This window comes from Tauraco erythrolophus, chromosome 3 (assembly GCF_009769465.1).
Source record: "Tauraco erythrolophus isolate bTauEry1 chromosome 3, bTauEry1.pri, whole genome shotgun sequence".
NCBI lineage: Eukaryota > Metazoa > Chordata > Aves > Musophagiformes > Musophagidae > Tauraco > Tauraco erythrolophus.
This window is the reverse complement of record NC_141467.1, coordinates 31366853-31385944: the sequence shown is the minus strand read 5'-3', so window position 1 is coordinate 31385944 and position 19092 is coordinate 31366853. Positions and strand designations below refer to the sequence as shown.

Below are 19092 nucleotides of genomic sequence, written 5' to 3'. Positions count from 1 at the left end.
TAGCAAGCATGCATGCTTCCTAAAGGCTGTAACGCCACCCTCACCCCCACCTTCCTTAGTGCATGTCAGTTTTTTACAGAAATGCAAATTTATTAAATTTCTGAGATAGTTAATGTGATACATGAGAGTCAATTGTAATGTAAGTGGAGATGATTTCATAAGTGGAAGAATAGATTATTTTAATTTTATTTTTACAATAACAGAACCTATCAGCCCTGCAGGTTATACCTTGTGTCTCAACGCTTCCATACTTATGTCTGTGAGATCAGGGGAGAAGAGAAAAAGTGTGGCTTATGCTCAGTTTAGTTCTATGTGCATAGCAGCCAGGCAGAACTGCTGTCATTCACAGATGATCTCCCTACAGAGAGCTCAACAGCATGTTTGTTAAGTTAATGCAGAAACTCCCTGTAGATTATTGTCTTTCACACATCTCTTGGCCATTAAGACCTGTACCTAGTTGCAGCCCACAAGTATTGGATTTTGTCCTAGCTCAGTCTTTTAGAGACTTCTACAGTGTCTCATTAAGCTTGTCATCCGCTTCCTGTATTCAGCAGACTCGGATTTTTCAGCTGTATCACTCAGCAGTTTTTCAATTCTATTGAAAAACATGCTGTTTGTGAAGAAAAAAAAAAATTATACATCCTGGTTATTCAGCTGCCTTCTTCACCATGCAATGCAGCCTGTCCAAAGCACAAGCCCAGATTTTGTTGCTTAAAATTGCTCAGTGCCTTCCCGTATTCCCAACTGTTGGGCTTTTTTTTGGCTACTGTCATTAACTGTAATAAGACACAGACTGTTACCAACTTCAGGAATACTCTGGTTTCTGTAAGATGAAAAATTGCTGTGAGGGAGGTAGCTTCTGACTTCCAAGGGACTCAATGGTATTGGCATGGTAGCTACAGCAAGGTGAGAAAAGTAGTGCTCTGGTTGTGCAGAACTCACTTTGTCAAAAGTCCTTCTGTTGTGATGTTTTGGAAGAATACTCTTGTCATCTTTGATGGGCTTTGACTCCTGCGGAAACAGAGGGGTGTTTGTGTCTGCCTCGTACTTGATGTGCTCACACAGGAATGCTAGAAAGCACAGGGCTGCACTTGCAGTTCTGATGCATCTGTGCAAATGTGTCTGTGTGAGGATTCGCTTAAGCTGTAGTGTAACATCCCAGTCACAATAGCTGCAGAATGACTGATGTTTCCCACCTTAAGGTTTTTTTCACCTGTCTTAAGGGTTTTTTGTTTGTTTCTTTCTTTTTAAGCAAACAATCCTGTGAAAGCAGCACAACTGTGGTAAGTGACTGCCCAAGTTCTCTCTACCTCTCAATTGCTCTTGTCAGGCAAATAGGATTCTAAGGACAATTTCTGCATTAGGATTTGTCGAAACACATTCTCTGCTGTGGGATGAATTGCTTTGGGATCTCTTGTTACGCAGCACCAGCTTCTTCATGGGGCCTACCTGTGAGACTTTTAAGTACTCCAATTTTTTAAAATTTTTTTTTTCTTTTTATGTTGGAGACTGATCAGACCAAAGTAAAGTGTGTTTTTCTGCTTGTTGCTATTATGCTAGCTTATGTAGCATTATTCGTTCCTGTTTCGTAAATGTAAAATGAAGAAAAAAATTTGCACTTCTCTTGCACACTAATTGCCGTGATGTATATCTTGAATAAAATATTACTGTCCTTAAGAATATGAATTTTTCTTCACTGTAATACTTCTCTGAAGAGTAGAGCTTGGAACTATAGGAGATTGTGACATAGATGTATTGATTACATAAAAGATTTTTTTTTTTTCCCCTTAGTGCTAAAAATACTCCTGAAGTCCATAACTACCAGGTAAGAGCATAACCATTGTTGAGGACAGTATTGTCATTTTCTTATTCAGTAATAAGTATTTTTGCTCTCTATAGTTAGTACAGTTGGTTTGCTCCCCTTTCTCTGAGGTGAGATTCTCTGAGGTGGTTCAGAAATAAACAGCACCACTTTGGGAGTTAAGGGGAAGGTGGAGGGACTCTTCTCTCTTTCTTCCCCTATGTTCTTGGATACTCTGCAAGCTGAATACACTAAAATTTGCCACCCTCTTTCCCATCTCTTCCCTTTCTGTGAAGTCACAGGTTAAAATCTTTGAGACTGTGAATATACTGGACCTCAGGAGACTGCTCTGTGAGCAATGCTTTTGTCTAGAGTAGCCTCTCACATTGGATGATCCTCGATAACAAGTTCAAAGTTGCGATTATCTTCCCCATCACAACACTTAAGCACTTCACTGCTGGTCAAATGTTTGTTTATTTGTTATTTTTTTAAACAAGCTCGTTTCTACTCTTCGTGGAAAAACCGTATGCGGTTTTCATCTGTGATACTAGCAGTCAGTGCTACTGAGAAAGCAAGCTGGGCTTTCATCCACACTAGTGTATGCATGAGAACTTAAGTCTTAACACTTGTTTGTATTAAAGCCCCACTAGTGATTTTGTTTCACTGTTTCTCCTCAAGATCTCATGGATATGAGTGAGAAATGCTGTCGCCAGACAAGTGACCTCCTGAAGGCTGCTATTATAATAGTAACCTTTCTCACTCTCCACCTTTGATTAAAGCTGACATTCTTTTGATGTGCTTTCTATGAGCAGTGCTACATGTGCCAGGTTGTGTCTCAAACAGGAGCAATTTTCTTTGCGTTTTCCCATGAGCGTGTCCTAAGGAGCAAGCTCATCGCCAAGAGGTCTCATGTATATGCTAAATGACATGGGAGAAGGTCTGAAACTGGGGTTTCTAGGGCTCAGAGCGAGCATGTTCCTCATGGCCCCAGGAAAATAAAAAGTTAAAGTTAATAGGGGGTTTTTATGTGATTTCATTAACCCTGTTCAATGTTTTCACTTGCAGCCACAGTATCATCCTAATATACATCCTGCTCAGCCACACTGGCATCCACATACACCTGTCAATATAAGGTAAGCAATCTTCCTTTTGTGAAAAAGATGATTGCCTCTTTATCTTAATCTGTTGGCATGAAGCTTTGGTGGATATATTGGGTGATTTTCTGCATATGAAAAGCAAACACAAATTACAAATATGTGGTGTTGAGGCAGTATTAATTAACTTCAGTTTACATTTTACTTTGGAATGTCCTAATCTCGTTGATGAAAATTTTTCTCAGGTTGATTTTTAATTCAGAATTTGAAATACAACGTTAGCGTATTTCTCAAGGGAGTATGTTGGATGGGAAGATGCGCGGTAACTTCAATAAAACTAACTGCAATTTGATCAGTATTTAGTCTCCTAAGACAAGAAGAAACTCATTTTAGGATAAAGTTAGGTTTTGAGTGAACAGATTCTTGCATTGCAGCACTTTTTTAATCTTTGCAGAAATCTGGAAAAATAACATGTACGCAGAATGGTGTATCAGGAACTTCACAGATAATTAGTGAAATCATAACATTGACTTTGAACACTGTTTCACAGAAATATTCCTATATGTGCTGTTGTGCTATCTTCTCACATACTTTTTTATTTTGTAACTAGTAATGAGAGAAATTGAGTTGAAAAGGAATTTTGGAAGAAATTCAGGCCAGTTTAGAACCAGCTTGGTGGAACGCACAGTGGAGGCATGCACCTGCTGATGGATATGTGTCTGCACATGTACACATGATAAAAATCAGCTACTATTTTATCCTAATAAAGTAACCTTTTTAGGTTACTCAGTTTTTTAGACAAATAATTACTGTCTTGACTGAAAAATACCAATACCCTAATATTCATTCCTATTCATCTTACAGTTTTATCTCTATATTCTTACATCAGGATAGGTACGCTTTGTTCTTAGTGTAGGCAGGCTCTGGAGATGAGGCTGAACTTAAAATGGATCAAAAGACAATTTGGTCCGAGTTTGAGTCTGAGAATGCAGGAAAAAGGCAAATATGTTGTTAGAAATACTAGGCAGAGAAGCAGATACACTCATTATCATCTCAAAAGTCCTAGCATACAGCAGTTAAAGCAGATACTAAATTTATACTAGAAACAGAAGACTTTAAATTGGGTGATTAACTTTGCGTGTAGTTCATGTTCAAGATTCTTCCTGGGTTTAGGGTTTATTTGTCCATTTCTTCATGTGTGATTTAAAACGTACAATTTTACATTACAAAAGAGTGATTGCTGAGAGAAGTTACTGATTTTATAAATCATTTGAGGTTTTGCTGAAATTTTTCTTAAAATTTCTTCACTTACGATACTAGCCTGTAACATTTTAAAGCCCAATAGTTCACCCTGAAGCAGAGTGATATTGAAATAAGCACAATAGTGTATTGTAATTGGTGTAGACAACCTTTCCCTTCAACCACTCTGCTGCCTGGGCAAAGATTAAGGTCAGTGAAATACGAACAAAGGCTTTTTTATAGCTAGGCTTGTAAGTCTAAAAAACATACTTAAAAGCTCAGTTGTGCAAGCTCAGTAGAAAAGGTGCTCAGAACTTTAGTCCCAGTCAGGTCGGGCCATTTAAATGTGTGGTTAAAGTGGAAACTTCAGGTTATTCAAAATTGGAGTCAAAGTCGAAGAGTTGGATGGTTAGCGCCTTGGATAGCTTGATTTGAGAAAGCTTAATTCACCTGACTGCGAACTTGAAATCAAACCACCGATGCATGACATAATTTCTGCTGGGCATGCAAGTCTAGAATGGGCCAAGGGCTGAAATGAAGCTGCCTGTGCAACACATGTTATATATATATGGGGTTTTTTTAATAATTTGTGAAATAATATGTGGAATTGTGTCTCAGTCGTCTTAGTAAAATGGTTGCGGTGAAATTATTTGTTTGCAGTTAACTTAATGTTCAGTCTTCTGAGAAAGACCATTCCAATTAACAGTTGTCATTGTGCAACTTTAGAATATCTCAAAAAAAAGGTAAAATCTAAATCTGCCAGTATTTCTGCTAACATAAAAAAAATACCAAAATAAGAAGTGCAACTTCGGTTTAGTAATAAGGGAATCTTAAATACTGTTCGAAATTTTTATTTCTTTACTTATTTCCCCCGCTCTTGCCCCAGTGATTCAGGAGACACTCACTGTAGGAGTGATTTTGGTTAATATCTCTAAGCAGCAATGAGCAAATAAGGAAAAAAATATTTTTCCTCTTGGTACTTTTGCAAGTTTCACTACATGGTTACAGAGAATTATCTGTACTAGCTGTAGACTCTAGGTGTTACTAAATGCGACTATGTAACTTACAGGCTGCTTCAGTGTAATTAACTGAACCAGTGGTGAACCACAATGTTTACAGAAGAGCAATTTTCATTTTTAATGGGATTGCCTTTCTTAATTTTTCAGGCCTCAGGGATCTATTTTCATGAGCTCAACATTTTGCGTGATATGCTTTATTTTACTTGTTTGTTGTATGCATTTAGTTTTCCTATAGCCTCCTCCTCCCTCCCCACCATCCCACTGGGATTCAGGAACATTGATGCACAACACTGGTCTATAACACTTGAAAACAAAGGGGGTTTTTAATGCCCGAGCCCTGATTCAAAGCCTTTTGAAATCAGCTAAAAGATTCCCAGTTGCTTCAGTGGCTTCTGCGTCAGACGCGTGGGTCTGTCACCGTTTCCTGCCCCTGCTGAGAGCTGCCCGTCACACCCTATGCACGCGTAGCACTTGCTGGATGAACTCATGTTTCTGTGTAGCACTCTTAAGTCTACTTCCATCTCTCACTAACCAATAACTGTGCAAATGGTGCAGGCCACCCTATCATGATGACAGGCCATACTGGAACCCCCCCCCAAGTGGAGAGGACAGCAATTTACGATATATCCAGGAACAGAACCGGAAGAATTTAGGAGGAATCCAAAGTATGGTGTACCAAGATAAACTCATGACGACTCTCTGAAAAAGTCATCTTCATTTCACCTGCCATCTTAGACGATCGTTGTGTTCCATGGTCCTTGTCTGTCTGCAGTACGTTCAGAGTGTATTGTGCATAAAGTGTGTGTCTTTGTATGTACATCCATCCTTGTTTAGTGTTCATGGACATTCTTGGGAAAAGTGTTTTCTGTGTCGTTGTAAAAGAATCTTGAAAACCTTTCATGAAAGCTGGTAAGAATTTTCAGTGCCCCAAGACCAGAAATATTTCTGGGGATTTACATTCTACCATACTTTCGAGTCTGTGCCCCGTCTACCTGCTCTTGAAGATCAGCCGTTTGTGCCTTAGTTATTTTTATTACCTTGTTTCTTTTAAGTCAAATTAATAGCTGAAGTTTGAGAAACTTTGGTTTTTAGTTGACGTTCAAATAGGAGAATGGAGGGAGGAAAAAACAGAATTCACATTGGCAATCGAAATGGCTTGTGGACTACCAACAAAGGGAGCCTACCGAGTTAGTCATAGGTTTGGATGTCATTTGTTTTTAATTTTTGTGTTCTGCAGCAAAAATAGAGGTGCTTGCCCAACTTTGAAAACAAGTATAGGGAAAGAACACTATAATAAACTTCACGGAGTATGAGTATTCCTTTTTTTTGATGTACTGATTATATTGATAGCATCCCCTAAAACCGTACCTGCTGCTATAAAGGCAAGAATGTTGAAAATGAATCCTTGCTAAAAGGGTGCTGCTGTCTTCTTATTTTCAATGTGATTATGGAAGTGAACTATACAATCGCATAAACTACCTACTGATAGATGTCTTTTCTCTGAGTGGATTCAAAAAACACAGCTCGTGATTGGTACACTACAAGATGAGGACAATCCAGTGAAATAGCTCTATTTTTTTAAGTTAGACATTTGCAAAGTTGAATGTATATTTTACAAACCTAGGTCTTTAAATGGGCTTGCCTGATATTTTGATCACTTGCTGATTTATTTTTTTAAAAACTGGAAATCATAGTGCCATCTTCACTCACACATTTGTTTTAGTTAGGCCTTATACCTGTGGTCTCTCCGAAGTTGTTGGACTGGATGAATCTTCATTTGGGATATTTTAAAAATGAAGTAGTTTTTAACTTGATTTTGATAAATACACATTTATAAACAGCTATAACCGTGAATTTTTTTCAGAGCAAATTTGATAATGTATAACTTTTTGTGAAATATATTTGTTTACAAATGCTATCTTTTAATATTTGTTTTGATCTTTCCTGTATGTGCTAAGTACAAATAAAAATTTTCAGTCTTGTTATTCTGGTTATGATGTGCATCATTTGTTTTTGAAAGATTTTGAGGGAGGGTGGATGGATGTGATACACCTTATACTTGTACCCATTTTGCCCTGGAATCATAATGCTGTGCTGGATCAGCGTTTTCAGTGCAGTCTGTAGAGGGGGGGAAACAATAAAGCCATTGTGCACTGAGATGTGAAAATACCAGAGTAAGCCTAAGGTGGGTAATTGCAGAGGCTGACTTCAGTTTCCCCAGACTAGTCTTTCTCCGTTTCAGCAGCATTTTGTTTGGGAAAAGAAGAAAGAGAAACTTTATTGGAGCCATTGAAACAAGAGCCTAGTTTAGCTGCTGCTCTGAATGTTCTTTGGAGGATTTTTTTTTTTTTTTTCAATACTCATGTTAAAGTGGAGCATTGTTGCTTCATGATTCACACACCTGCATTCATAATACAGTATTGCTCTTGTCAGTTAACTTCATTGGCTTCTGTGTGGTTTGTTGCCAGTGTTCCTCCTCATCGTGTGGTGTTACGTGTGGTTTGGTTTGTTGCTGAAGGTGTGCTGGGGGAGGGATCTCCTTGACAGATCTCAAGAAAAGACAGCACAAGGGCTAAGCGGTCCTTAAGTTGTAAAATGCCTCGTGCAGGTGGTCTGCATGCGGGTGAAGAACAACCCGTGGGACCCATGTGTTCTGCAGTTTGTGTGTCACCTCGAGGGAAGCACTTGTCATTCTGCTTCTCTGGCAAAGCAGCTCACGTGCTCCCCTCTCGCTTTTTCATCTCACATCCTCCCTGCTGTCCGCAGAAATCGGTACCAGCAAAGCCACCGAGCGATCAGATAGGTAAGAAGAGATCTATTTCTCTGTCCTTCCTTGCTCTAGTCTTAGTTGGCTTCTTGTAGCAAATGGGCTGGGATGTGGTTGGGAAAGAGGGAGTGTTTCTACCTGTTTCCTTTCTGACCCCAGCCTTGCTCTGACTGACCTGTGGAGCTTACGTCCCCTGAACAAAGATGGAATCGGGTGCCCTTGCACTGAACTAGGTGGTACGAGTAAGTTGCTTTAAATTTTAAAGCACATTGTTTCTTTTTCTAAAATTATCCCACTCGTTTCTTACAAAATATTGTTTTAACAAGTGACTAATACAGGCCTTGTGATGCTAGGAACACAATTTCTTGTTTGAAACAACACGAAACACTGCAAGTGAAAATGAAATTATGTGGGGAGAGGGGAGAAAGGAGAAAGGTGGAAAATGTTTGGTTAACTCGGCTCTTAAATGTAGTAGCACCTTTTGTTTTAAAATAAAGTCTTGGGAAAGCTCCGGCAGTATAAATCAATACTACATCCTAGATTCACACTGCTGCAGGAAGCCGCTGGTATTTTACAGATGGACAGACTCAATACAGGGACTTGGTAGCCCTGGTAAGTGAGTGCTTATACATTGTGTTGAAGTATTTTAACTAGGAGTTCCTCATGAGGAAGTGCCACACAGTTTTTACTAAAGAGCATGTTACACAGTCATTCTAGGTACAGAGAAATCAGCACGTTTTGAACGTCCTCTAAATATACAGAGAAGTTTAAAAAAGAGCCTTGCCAACTGCCTGAAGGAGGTACCACCTTCTGAATGGAAATGAAGCGCTTTCTCAGGGGTACCTGTTGAACTGTGTGTGCAAACTTTCCCCACCCTGTTCTGAAGTCTGCTAATTGTGCAAGTCTAAAACCTTCTTTTTACAAGTCCAGCGTACACTTAGAAACTCCTCTGTAATCTGTTGGCAGGCGATAGACACCGCCCTCACGTCAGCGTGAGGGGGCCGGGGCCGGTGTGTGTGGGTATGATGCTAGGTGTACGAGAAATCAAACTGCTCTCAAGTCCAGCATGTCATCAGCTGCGTTCTTCCACACGCTGCAGAATTGGTTGACACATCTTGGCTGAGAGTGTCTTCTGATCATCTCTCTGCATACCTTCCTCCTGCGTTTAATAAAGCTGGAAACCAGTTCTGCCCCAGCAGAGCTCAGGCCTGGCTCTTCACTCTGCATTCTGCTTTGCAGGGGGGTTACTTATGCCTTGTGACAGCTCTGTAATCCTGTGTCCTCTCCCCCAGGAACCGGTGGGGCAATCGAAAAGCTGGTGATACCACATCTGTAACTTGGGCTGAAACGTACTGCTCTTCAGCCCCAGCCAGGCCCCGGCACGCAAACCGATGACTGACACTGAATACTGAAATACAATACTGAAAGTGCTGGCACTTTCGGTAAATTGTTTTAAGTGTGGGCTTTTTCTTTAAACTTTCATTTTCAGCTATTTTTCTCCAGCTGATGTGAGTCACAGGCAAAGTGAACAAAAGAATCAGGTTTTGTAATGCTTTTCCAAAGCTGGCAGTCGGGGGGGTTGCACAGTTCAGGAAAAGAATCAACAAGTCCTTCCAGACGCTTTTACCAGTGAACCCATGTGCAAATTGACCAAGAGGAGGCTTGCTTTCTCACATTGGGAATGGGAACAAAGCATATATTATGGCCTTGTGATGCAAAATGTCATTTTTCCTTCCTTCTGGATGAGTGTTACAGAAGATGTCTCTTCAGCCTGCATGAGAAAGAGTGTTAGAGCTTGCAAGTGATTTTGAAAATGGAACTTCAGCTGCTGGCAAGGAGCAAGCTGGGGAACGTCTAAGGGAAAAAAAATGAAATTGAGTGTATCACTTGCTTCTTAGGTGTCAAAATTGGCTAGGTGGAGCCCTCTGAGGGGGAGGAGGAAGACAGTTCAGTGTTTCCATCCGTTATTCCAGTTTATGTGTCAAGCAGGCAGGCTACTACTTCCTAGCTTGAAGGAGAGAAGTTTCGATGGACATCCATCTAACCTGCCACACCAGATCTCTGGAATGACTGTTAATGAGGAGTGGTTTTCCTCTTACTCTGCGAAGGAGAACCAAGGAAAGCAGACACGTAGGGAAGTGCTGTCATTGCACCATTGCTAACAGTAGCCAAAAAGACTGTTCGAGCCGGAGCTATCACAGACTGGGTGGCATTAATGGACATAAAACAGGAACTATTTTTTTTTAAATTGATCTCGGACTCTGTGTGTTGTACTTTGAAAAGGGACTGATCCACCGGGACCCTGGCTCCTTTTGTTAAGACTGTGCTAGCCCAGAACCTTTGTTGAGAGCCAGCTTGAACTATCATTCTGCTGGTCAAGCCTCTGCACCTGAACCAAACTCATGCTACAATGTGAGGATCAAGATTTCAAACCATTTCAGAATAAATACTTCTTCCTACTTTACAGTCGAACTGCAAACACTTGGGAAAACACAGTTCTGTTAGGCGTGCTCCCAAGTTTTAGTGTTGAAGAACTGCAGGAAAATCAGTTCTCCTTTCTCAGCAGGCACCAGACACGTAGAAAGATGCTTTTGGACACAAACAATACTAGTCGAGGTAGACAAGAAAAAACATAATATAAAGGGACAGACCACACCTTCCTCTCTGTCTTTTGCCTTGCAAGAGTACATTGCAAAGCGCTGTGTCATAATGATGAAGACTTAGTTTGGCTTCCCTTGTTTTCCAGGTACTGCTGTACCTTGAAGTGACTGGCCAAAGGCTTCCATCCTGAGTGTATGTGCTGTTGCTCTTCTTGGCACTGCATCACGAAAAAACAGATAAAAAACTTGATTCAGCTGGAGTTTCCTCCTTTGATATGAGTCACTTCCAGTAATAAAGCTTCAGCAGACTAAATGCCGCTCTCAGCTACTTACTAATGACTGTTTCATGACTAAAGCAAAGCAACTTTCAAACAGTTTGTTTCACAAGTGGTGATCTGAGTTTAGTTGTAAAGTTCACAAATCAAGCCTCTCTGTGCACTGTCCACTGCGCGTATTAGTAGGCTGCTATGGAAAATGCCATCATGTCTGTAATAACTTGCATATTGCTTTTAATTTCAGCATGTAATAATCTTCAATTTTGAACTGGAGGAAAAGTATGTGTATATATAGTATGTCCCATACAACTTTCCTAAAGATGGTGATATTTTTTTTCAGACAGAATCTTGGCAGACTTGACACAGAGGAAAGATAGGTGGAGATGGGAAGTTCCACCAGTCTGATACCTTAGACCCCATCTTATCTTCTTTGTTTTGTGTTTCTGGAATAACGACTTTCTCTTGACTCTGTGGGACTACTCCTTTTCATTTGGTGATGTCTTATCTTGCATGATCTATTGCATGTATCTTTTCAGAAGAAATCCAGTTCACTTTCTCTCTGGCAGAAGCAGCATTCATGATGACTGCATTAGGCATCATACCTTGTGAGAACTAAGGACTCTTTCAATTTAAAAACAAGAATGATGTTGAGCTAAGACTAATTGGGGAGCCAGTGGAAACCACACTTACATTTCCACATTTGATTGGTTTTTATACTTTGTCTTCTAAGTCTGTAGTGTGCTTCCCTTTCCCTGTCCCTGTCCTTACAGTAGTATGACCTTCAGCTTTAAACTATCAAACAGCAAAGCCTGCAGCTCATCATATGAAAGATGAAGATGTATTGAATTAAACAAGAACAGATGTTTCAGATAGAAACAGTTTGGAAAATCTGTAGTTCCTGGCTTAGCAATGTTGTATGTTGAAAAACCAGTATTTTTTTTAAATGAGACAATGAAAAACATCTTTTAATTTCTCTGTCCTGAAGAAAATGAAAGAAGTAGCCACACCTAATTAGTAGTAGGAAGTACTGATCTAATACAATTTAAGCTTCAGATTAGAAGCTAATTATTGATGATGACACACACATACACACAAAAACCATAAAAATCTGTGCTGGAATTATAATTGCAGTGGTTTACCTGCCATTGCCAGTTTCTACAATTTTGAGAACCTTATAGAAATACAAAACATTACTACTTCTTCAGTGCTGTCTAACTTGTGTAATGACATAGCAATGAACTCAGCAGCTAAACAGATGACAAAGTAGCCGTGTTCCTTTTCGTCTCCAGGATCTGAGCCCCTGAATTGTGAGGCCTCATTGGCAGGCAGCAGGGCCAGCATCTTCGTGTCCCCAAGCTGATTCTTTCTCATCAAAAGTAGGAGCGTAGGAGTCAGATGGAAAGGAAGGAAGAGCTCAGAAAAAAAATGGGCCAGGGAAACAAAAAGCTCAAGTAGTGGGTTTAGGAGAAGCAGAGTTTCACAGTGGAACATGCAATGGGAGGAACCTGGAAAGGAAAAGCAATGAAGTCTGCTAGAGACCGTGGGAAGGGAGAAGAGAAATGAAAGAGGCAAAGGAGCTTTGAGACTTCAGCGTCTGTGTCTTCAGCACCTGGAGCTCACTGAATCAATAAGCAAGGCTGATTTGAAGCAAGGCTTCAAGGATCTTGAATGTAAAACTTGATGCTGCTTCTGTATCAAAATTTTGAGCCCAGGAGGGCTCTGTTATCATTCATTTTCAGATTCTACTGTTGTATTTAACGTGTCTCTCTCATTCGCAATTTCTGACTTTAAAAGAAAGTCTGAAAATTGCTTTTGAGATAAAATGAACAGTTTCTTGCTGTAGCTCAGATGGGTTGCCCAAGTGTTGCAGAGGTAGGACAGGTTGCGAGTTCAAGCCCTTGCTGTGCTGAGTTACTGATTTTATATTACTTTTACCTGTTAATACTGTCTTCTGAGCAGCTAAGTGAAAAATTCTGTCCTGCCTTGATAAGAGTTTTTACTTACTGTACCCGGTTCAGTGGCTTTACTGGTAACATGTTAAAGGGGCAAAATCTGTAACCTAAACTGAAGTCATTTGTGTGGCAATGGTGTCACGTATGTTCATGCTGGACTTTAAAGTTACTGAAAATTCAGAAGACCACATGTTTCTTTGCAGAGCATTAGCAACATTCGGAATCTGAATAATTTGGAATCATGAAACTTCCACAGTTTGATTAATTTCTTTTAAAACATGTTTTTTTCAAGGAATTTCAGCTTTTTTAGGGACAGAGATGGAAAGGAGGTTTTGTAAGATGGGAGCATATTGTTAAGGGAAGCCAAGTCCAGTGGATTGGCTTTAAGGCTAAAGTCATTTCACCTTCCTGATCTGCTAGATGTGAGGCTGCTGTGGTTCCTGGTTTCTGAGCCCATCCTGTAGAGATGCCAAGTGTGTATTCCGGAGATGTAAACACACATAGCACACACACTTTCAGCCAACCATGCAGAGCCAAAGAGGTGGAGAGCAGTACGTTTACCAGCACCCATGGACACAAACAGGAGCACATAAACATGGGGCAGCACAGAGTGCTGTGTGCTCAATCCTGTGTGCATACACCCCCACACAAAATAGGACTACAGTCAAGAAGATGGCCTGGATTGCGGTAATCGGAGCTTGACCAGCCAAGCATACTGACCAGCAGCTTGCTTACCTGTGGCTGGACCCTTTTTTCCCCATCCTCCCCATTTTCCCATGATCTTCCTTATGACACTGATTCCCCCATTCCCTTCACTTGTCTCCTCTCAGTTACCCCTTTTTTCCCTGTGTTGCTCCCTGTTTTGTTAAGTCCACACTCAAATTTCCCAAGGCTACCTAGGTAGTTTGGACCTTATGTGGTATAAATGATACGGTTTACCAGGCAGCGCTGCCCTTGCAAGGCTGTTCTCACCAAAAATTCCCTGATGATCCCTTGGTCGCTTCTCACGTAGCTCTCCCTTACCTACCTGTGAAATCCAGCAGTCCTTCAGGGCACGCTCTGTAACCCTTGCTGACGCTTTCATCTATCGTGTCCAGCGACTCCTTCTGTCACATCCCGTGGTTTCTCGTGTTCTCCTCGGTTAGCTGAGCCTCAGGCCTGTTGCCTGCTTCTCTGTCCGCATGGTTTGGCAGGTGTGTGATACGGAGGAAGGGAGGGAGAGGCAGGGCTGTGCTTAGCTCGGAGGACCTGACTTATTTAGTGGATTTAAGTGGTGGAAGAGGCTCTAGCGTGGTTAGCAACTTCAGATCAGCTGCAGGCTGTCTTGGAGGCCTAAGTTCCTTGCTTGGTTTTGCTCCTATTTTAACCTGAGTTAGCTCGCTTGGATTAGCCACCCCGAGCAGCTTTATTTCCCAAGGACAGGCGTACGTTGCCTGCCTGCGACTGGAAGGGGAAGGCAGTGCTGACTTGGGGGAGGATTTCATCTGTCTTAGAAAATTTTGTGTCTGCTTTTCGGAGTTTGTTTCATCTGCAAGGACATCTGGGACAATGGATTTTTTTTGACAGGTGATTAAATATCATTAACTCTCGTTATCATTAATTAAAACCATTTGTAAATGAAGAAAAGCAAGTTTAGTTCCCCAGCGGGCATATTTTGCATGACAGTTTTGCGAGGCAGTATTTTTTTAATGATCTTTATGTAGATAAGGTGGAATCTGTGAGGACAATGGCTTTGTCAAGTCGAGATTTGTTTCTCGGTGTTTTATTAGAACATGCTTTGCCGCAGGCTCTGTTCTTCTTGTGGAGAATTCCAGATTACTCCTGCTTCAAAGCTTAGCTCAGCATCTTGTAACTCAGGAAGCTGCTGCAAATACTCTTATCTCCTACAGGAGAAATTTTCCCTGCTCCCATCACCATATCTGAACAACCACTTCTCCATCACCATTTTGTCCTTCCTTCCAAGGTGAGTTTCTCAGTCTGAGAGAAGGCTGCTGGCTGCCCGCTCTGCTTTCTGAGGTGTCCCTAGGAATGGATGGAGACTGCTGACCATTCCTGGCAGCAGGGAGAGAAATCTGCTATGCATCTTGCCAGGCCTTCCCTAAAGGATGCAAGTGGGCTAGCTAGCTCTCCTGTCATCTGGTGGTGTCAGGGCAGAGCATGGAAGTGTATCAGCGCTGTCAGCTTCAGTTATACTTTTCCCAGTTTAGGAAGCCAATTCTAGCCAGCAAAGAGGTCTTGGTTACATGGTGCAGGAAAAAAAAATCAACATAGGTTTGGTTTTAGTGATCCCAGTCCTCCTTTACTTTAGGAACAGTCATTGCTTTTATGTGTCCCAGTGCTCGGCTGCGAAAGTGGAACTTCATCCTCTCTCTTTTATAGGCAGTCCTCCTGCCATGATCTGTGTTCCCTTCTTATATAACCCTGGGTCCTCTCAAAGGCTTTTGCTTCAACTCAATGGTTCCGTCTGTTAATTGATAGTCACACAGAACACCACCTTCTTCCTGTCCCTCCGTTCTCCTCGTTCTTCTCCACAGGGAGGTTTCCAGAGTATGCAAAATTCCTAGGCTCGCTGTGCCGCTTTTCATGTTCTAGCAACACAAGGGGTGTGTGATGTTCTAAACATGATTAAAGCTAGTTTGGCTAAAATTTCAATTGGGTTTGTTTGGGTTTTTTACTTTCTTTTGAAGCACAGGCAGGGAATAAACCCAAAGTTTGTTTTTGTTTTTTTTTACTAAAGGGAGAGACTAAGCCCAAAAAATGAATTTTTGGCTTAACATAGCTGTTAAGTCTCATCCCCTCAGCTGCCACACTGAAGCTTCATGTGCACTGGCTGCTTTCATCAGACTTCTGAGAGTCTCTCCTCCATGTGTACACATTAATACCCATACGTGTTAACATACGCTTTAATAGGTCCACTGACCGCCGTTTGGGAGCCCCTCTAAAGCCCATTTCGATGTTGAAGAAGGTGTTGTTATGATATGGTGATGGCAGTGAAGTGGTTGAGGGAGCCTCCCAACACGCTCAGCACAAAGCCTGCAATGTGGATTTGAGCTGCCAAAAGCGGCACAAATCACCGTCAAGTTTGCTCTGAGCCGCAGATGGGGGAGGACTGAGAAGGATTGTGGAGATGTTTGTGTAAAGTTTGAAGATTTTAAATATTAGAAAATTGCAGTGGTTTGGTGCAGAAGTGGTATTAAAAGCAAATAGAGGTGGATGTGGTAATTGTTGAACGTTATTTATAACAACCAGACCTAGAAGCCTGCGATTTTTTTTAATCCACTGTTCAGCTATAGCAGAGAGGGTCCGAATTCAATGCAGAGTCATCCAAGAGGCACGATAGTTTGAGCCTGCTTTCTGCTCTTGCCTCCGGCCTCCCCAAGGAAGAGATTGAAGAGAACCTCACTGTTTGCTCTCCAAGTGTAACTTCAAAGAGGTGGGAGACGCCTTCAAAAAGAGTGTGGAAGAAGGGGACATGGACAAGGTGCAGAAGTAAGCCTGCTCTGGAACACTGGTGAAAGATGTTTATGCAGGTCTACACGGTTATGTTCTACAAGAGAACAACGATGACAGCCGGGAGGATGGCACAGAAAGGCAATTACTTTTTTTAAAAAATCTCTTTTCACTCACAGGTTTCACCGAAATGAGAAGTTCTGTCGCACCAGGCCTGTCATGGATGAGAGAAAAGTCCCAATTGGGTTATGATCTTAGCACATGAGAAAGTTGAGGATGCAGCTCAGCTGGATTGATAGTATGTTTGTACTGTTAGGTAGGAGTAACCTGCTTCACAGCCAATGTTGTGGGAGGTGGAAACCTGGCCAGTTTGTGAAAGGATCTGGTGTTCTTGAGGATCAGAAGTTGAGTGTGAGTCAACTCCAGGCTATTTAGGAAAAGGCAAATGTCATGTTCCAATTTATAAACAGGAGTAGATCCCATAGGACATGGGAAGCAACCCTTCCTCTTTGCAATGTATTTGCAAGGGCTCAACTGGAATGAGGTGTGCAGTTCTGAGTGCCATGTGTCAGAGGCAGAGCAGGGGACAGGTGAGCAGACGAGAATGGTAAGACATGTCAGAGCTGTAGGAAATGCGTGCCCTCTGAGGGGCAACTGAAGAAGTCACAGCTCTTCAGGTTCTGAAGGGAGGTATGAAGAGCTGTTTTGAAAAACATAGGGTTCTGTAGCAAGAAATAACCTGTTCACTGTGTCTGTGATGGACGGGAGAGGAAATAGCAGGCTTAAACTGCAGTAAAGGGGACAGGATAAACAAAGACTGTAAGTGTAGGCATGGTGAGACTGAGATCGATTGCACAAGGAGGTCATGGAGTCTGCTGCTGAAGGCTGATGAGTTGGAGTAACATAGGTCTGCTCAGTGCAGTTTTGAGAGGAGAGGTGGATATTCAGTCTTTCACATACCTTTTATGTTCCCCATTTTTCTATCTCTTAACATTGTTGTATATGTAAGTTGTATGCTAGAGGTGTGGTGTGGTTTGGTAAGGCAACAGATGGCTGGAGCACATGAAATATAAGAATGTAAAGAGACTTTAAAGCAAAGAATGAGTATAAAATTGAGATAGAGGACTAGTAATGTAAATAAAATTTTTAAAATGGTAAAATTAATCAGAATATTCATGCTTGCCCTGTTCCTCAATATACAGCCTTTTTGGTCAGAAGAAAGTAATTATGTGAATTTGAGGCTAAAGGCAATACCAAGTATCTTGTGAACTTTGAGTGGCTTTTTTGAAGGTTCGGCCTCCAGTAACTGAATCCTAAGGAGTATTTTGGCTGAGGGGGGGACAGAGAAGGAAGAAATGTTTACTTCCTTTACAGAATAGCCTGTAGAGCTCTGCTTGTTTTCCTTGAAGAAAAGGAGTTTGTTGTATAGGAAGTAGCTGCAGCTCGTCAAGAAAACTACACAGGCAAGTAACAGAGGAAAAGAAGAAACCTGCAGGACAGCCAATTGACTATTAAAAAGTCAACCAAAGGTGTAACAGCATACTAGGAGGGCCAAAAGACAGATACAAGAATGAAAACTGATGCCTGTCCATATATGCATGTAGTCTGAGAGCATTACTTTATGTCTGGGGAGCAAGTATGAAAATGCAGAGGGCTTAGAATATGGTCAGAATGTTGGTTCATTGAAAGTGGTGATTTATTTGCATCAATGGTTTGGGAAGGATGCATGAGCACATTATCTATGCAGGTAAGCCAGATGGAAGCAAGCAATAGGAAAAAGAGTTACTGACAAAAAGATGCGTTGAGGGGAAAATTCTGAAGTCTTTAGATTTAAGTCAGTGGAAGAGCAGAAAAATAAGTGAAAAACAGACATGATATGTGATAACAGTGATGCAGTCTTGTAGAAACTGCACTAAGATGTCCAATGTGCCCCTAAATTATATAGTAGAAAGCACACAGGAAAGGGATTTAGACTACTCATGATACTCTTGTTTGGGTACCATCGACTCTAGTATACTGCCTCTGCGACTGTTGCAAGCCCTGTTGTTTGTCATTGTTCAGTAACTCATCAGTCTAGCAGCGAGGGTATGAGTGCCCTCGCCCAACTCCGTATCCATCAGAAGTGCAAGAGCTGAGTGACGACTGAGATGAGTTTGCCTCAATATCCGTTAGTTGCTGTCAGCCCTGGAAGAGTGGAGATGACCGCATCCTTTTAAATGGGCCAGCAGTTTCAACATGGGATTTCACATCAGAATGCACTATCTGGTTGTTGACATCCTGACTGGAGCTTTGTGACTTAATGTCCTCAAGGACTTCAGTGCACCCCTGAACATCAGCTGTGCTAGGCTAGCTCTTTAATTCTTTGAAGTAATCGTCTCCCTGCATTTTACATGGTGTGAGTACTCCTTTCTGGACAGTCAAGAAATACATCTAGAGAATTTGGTGCGTGTTTGACCTCATGCCGAAGGGGCTTTGGCTCATTCAGTTGCTCAGCTCATTCCTGTTTTAGCATGGAAGCTACCTCATGCCCATAACAATATGAAGAGTCAATGTAAAGATTTGGTGTGATCTCATTCATTTTGAAAAGATCAGCTGAAAATCTGCTAAACCAGCCTGCCATCGGGTGAAATGAAAGCACCTCCCAAGCATGTGAGGTTTTCTGTCTTGAAAAAAAAATTAGACTGAAAAAAAAGGATGTACTGAGGCTCCAGCCCAAAACTGATCTTATTTCCACTAAGGGTTTCGTCTGTGTGATCAAAACCAGCTGTCGTCTCAGTCAAAAAATGTCACTTCAATCCAAGGCACGTGCAGGAGAGCTGTTACAATTAGTGTGCAATCTCATTAGCGCATTCCCCCAGCAGGCACTTGCTTGTTTTGATTATAACAGTGAAGATA

General features: G+C 41.4%; 1 protein-coding gene across 2 annotated transcripts in view; it reads left to right on the top strand.

The window, feature by feature from the left end:
- EPB41L4B (erythrocyte membrane protein band 4.1 like 4B) overlaps window positions 1–19092 on the top strand; it is a 183343-nt gene that overhangs the window by 87169 nt on the left and 77082 nt on the right. The window contains exons 13-16 of one of the 2 annotated variants that reach the window (XM_086609115.1): window positions 1253–1283; window positions 1792–1825; window positions 2867–2934; window positions 5709–5856. In XM_086609115.1, the coding sequence (XP_086465241.1) occupies window positions 1253–1283; window positions 1792–1825; window positions 2867–2934; window positions 5709–5856 (281 nt within the window). Of the gene's footprint in view, window positions 1–1252; window positions 1284–1791; window positions 1826–2866; window positions 2935–5708; window positions 5857–19092 lie in introns of those variants that run through there. The other variant, XM_086609114.1, reaches the window with a different exon arrangement.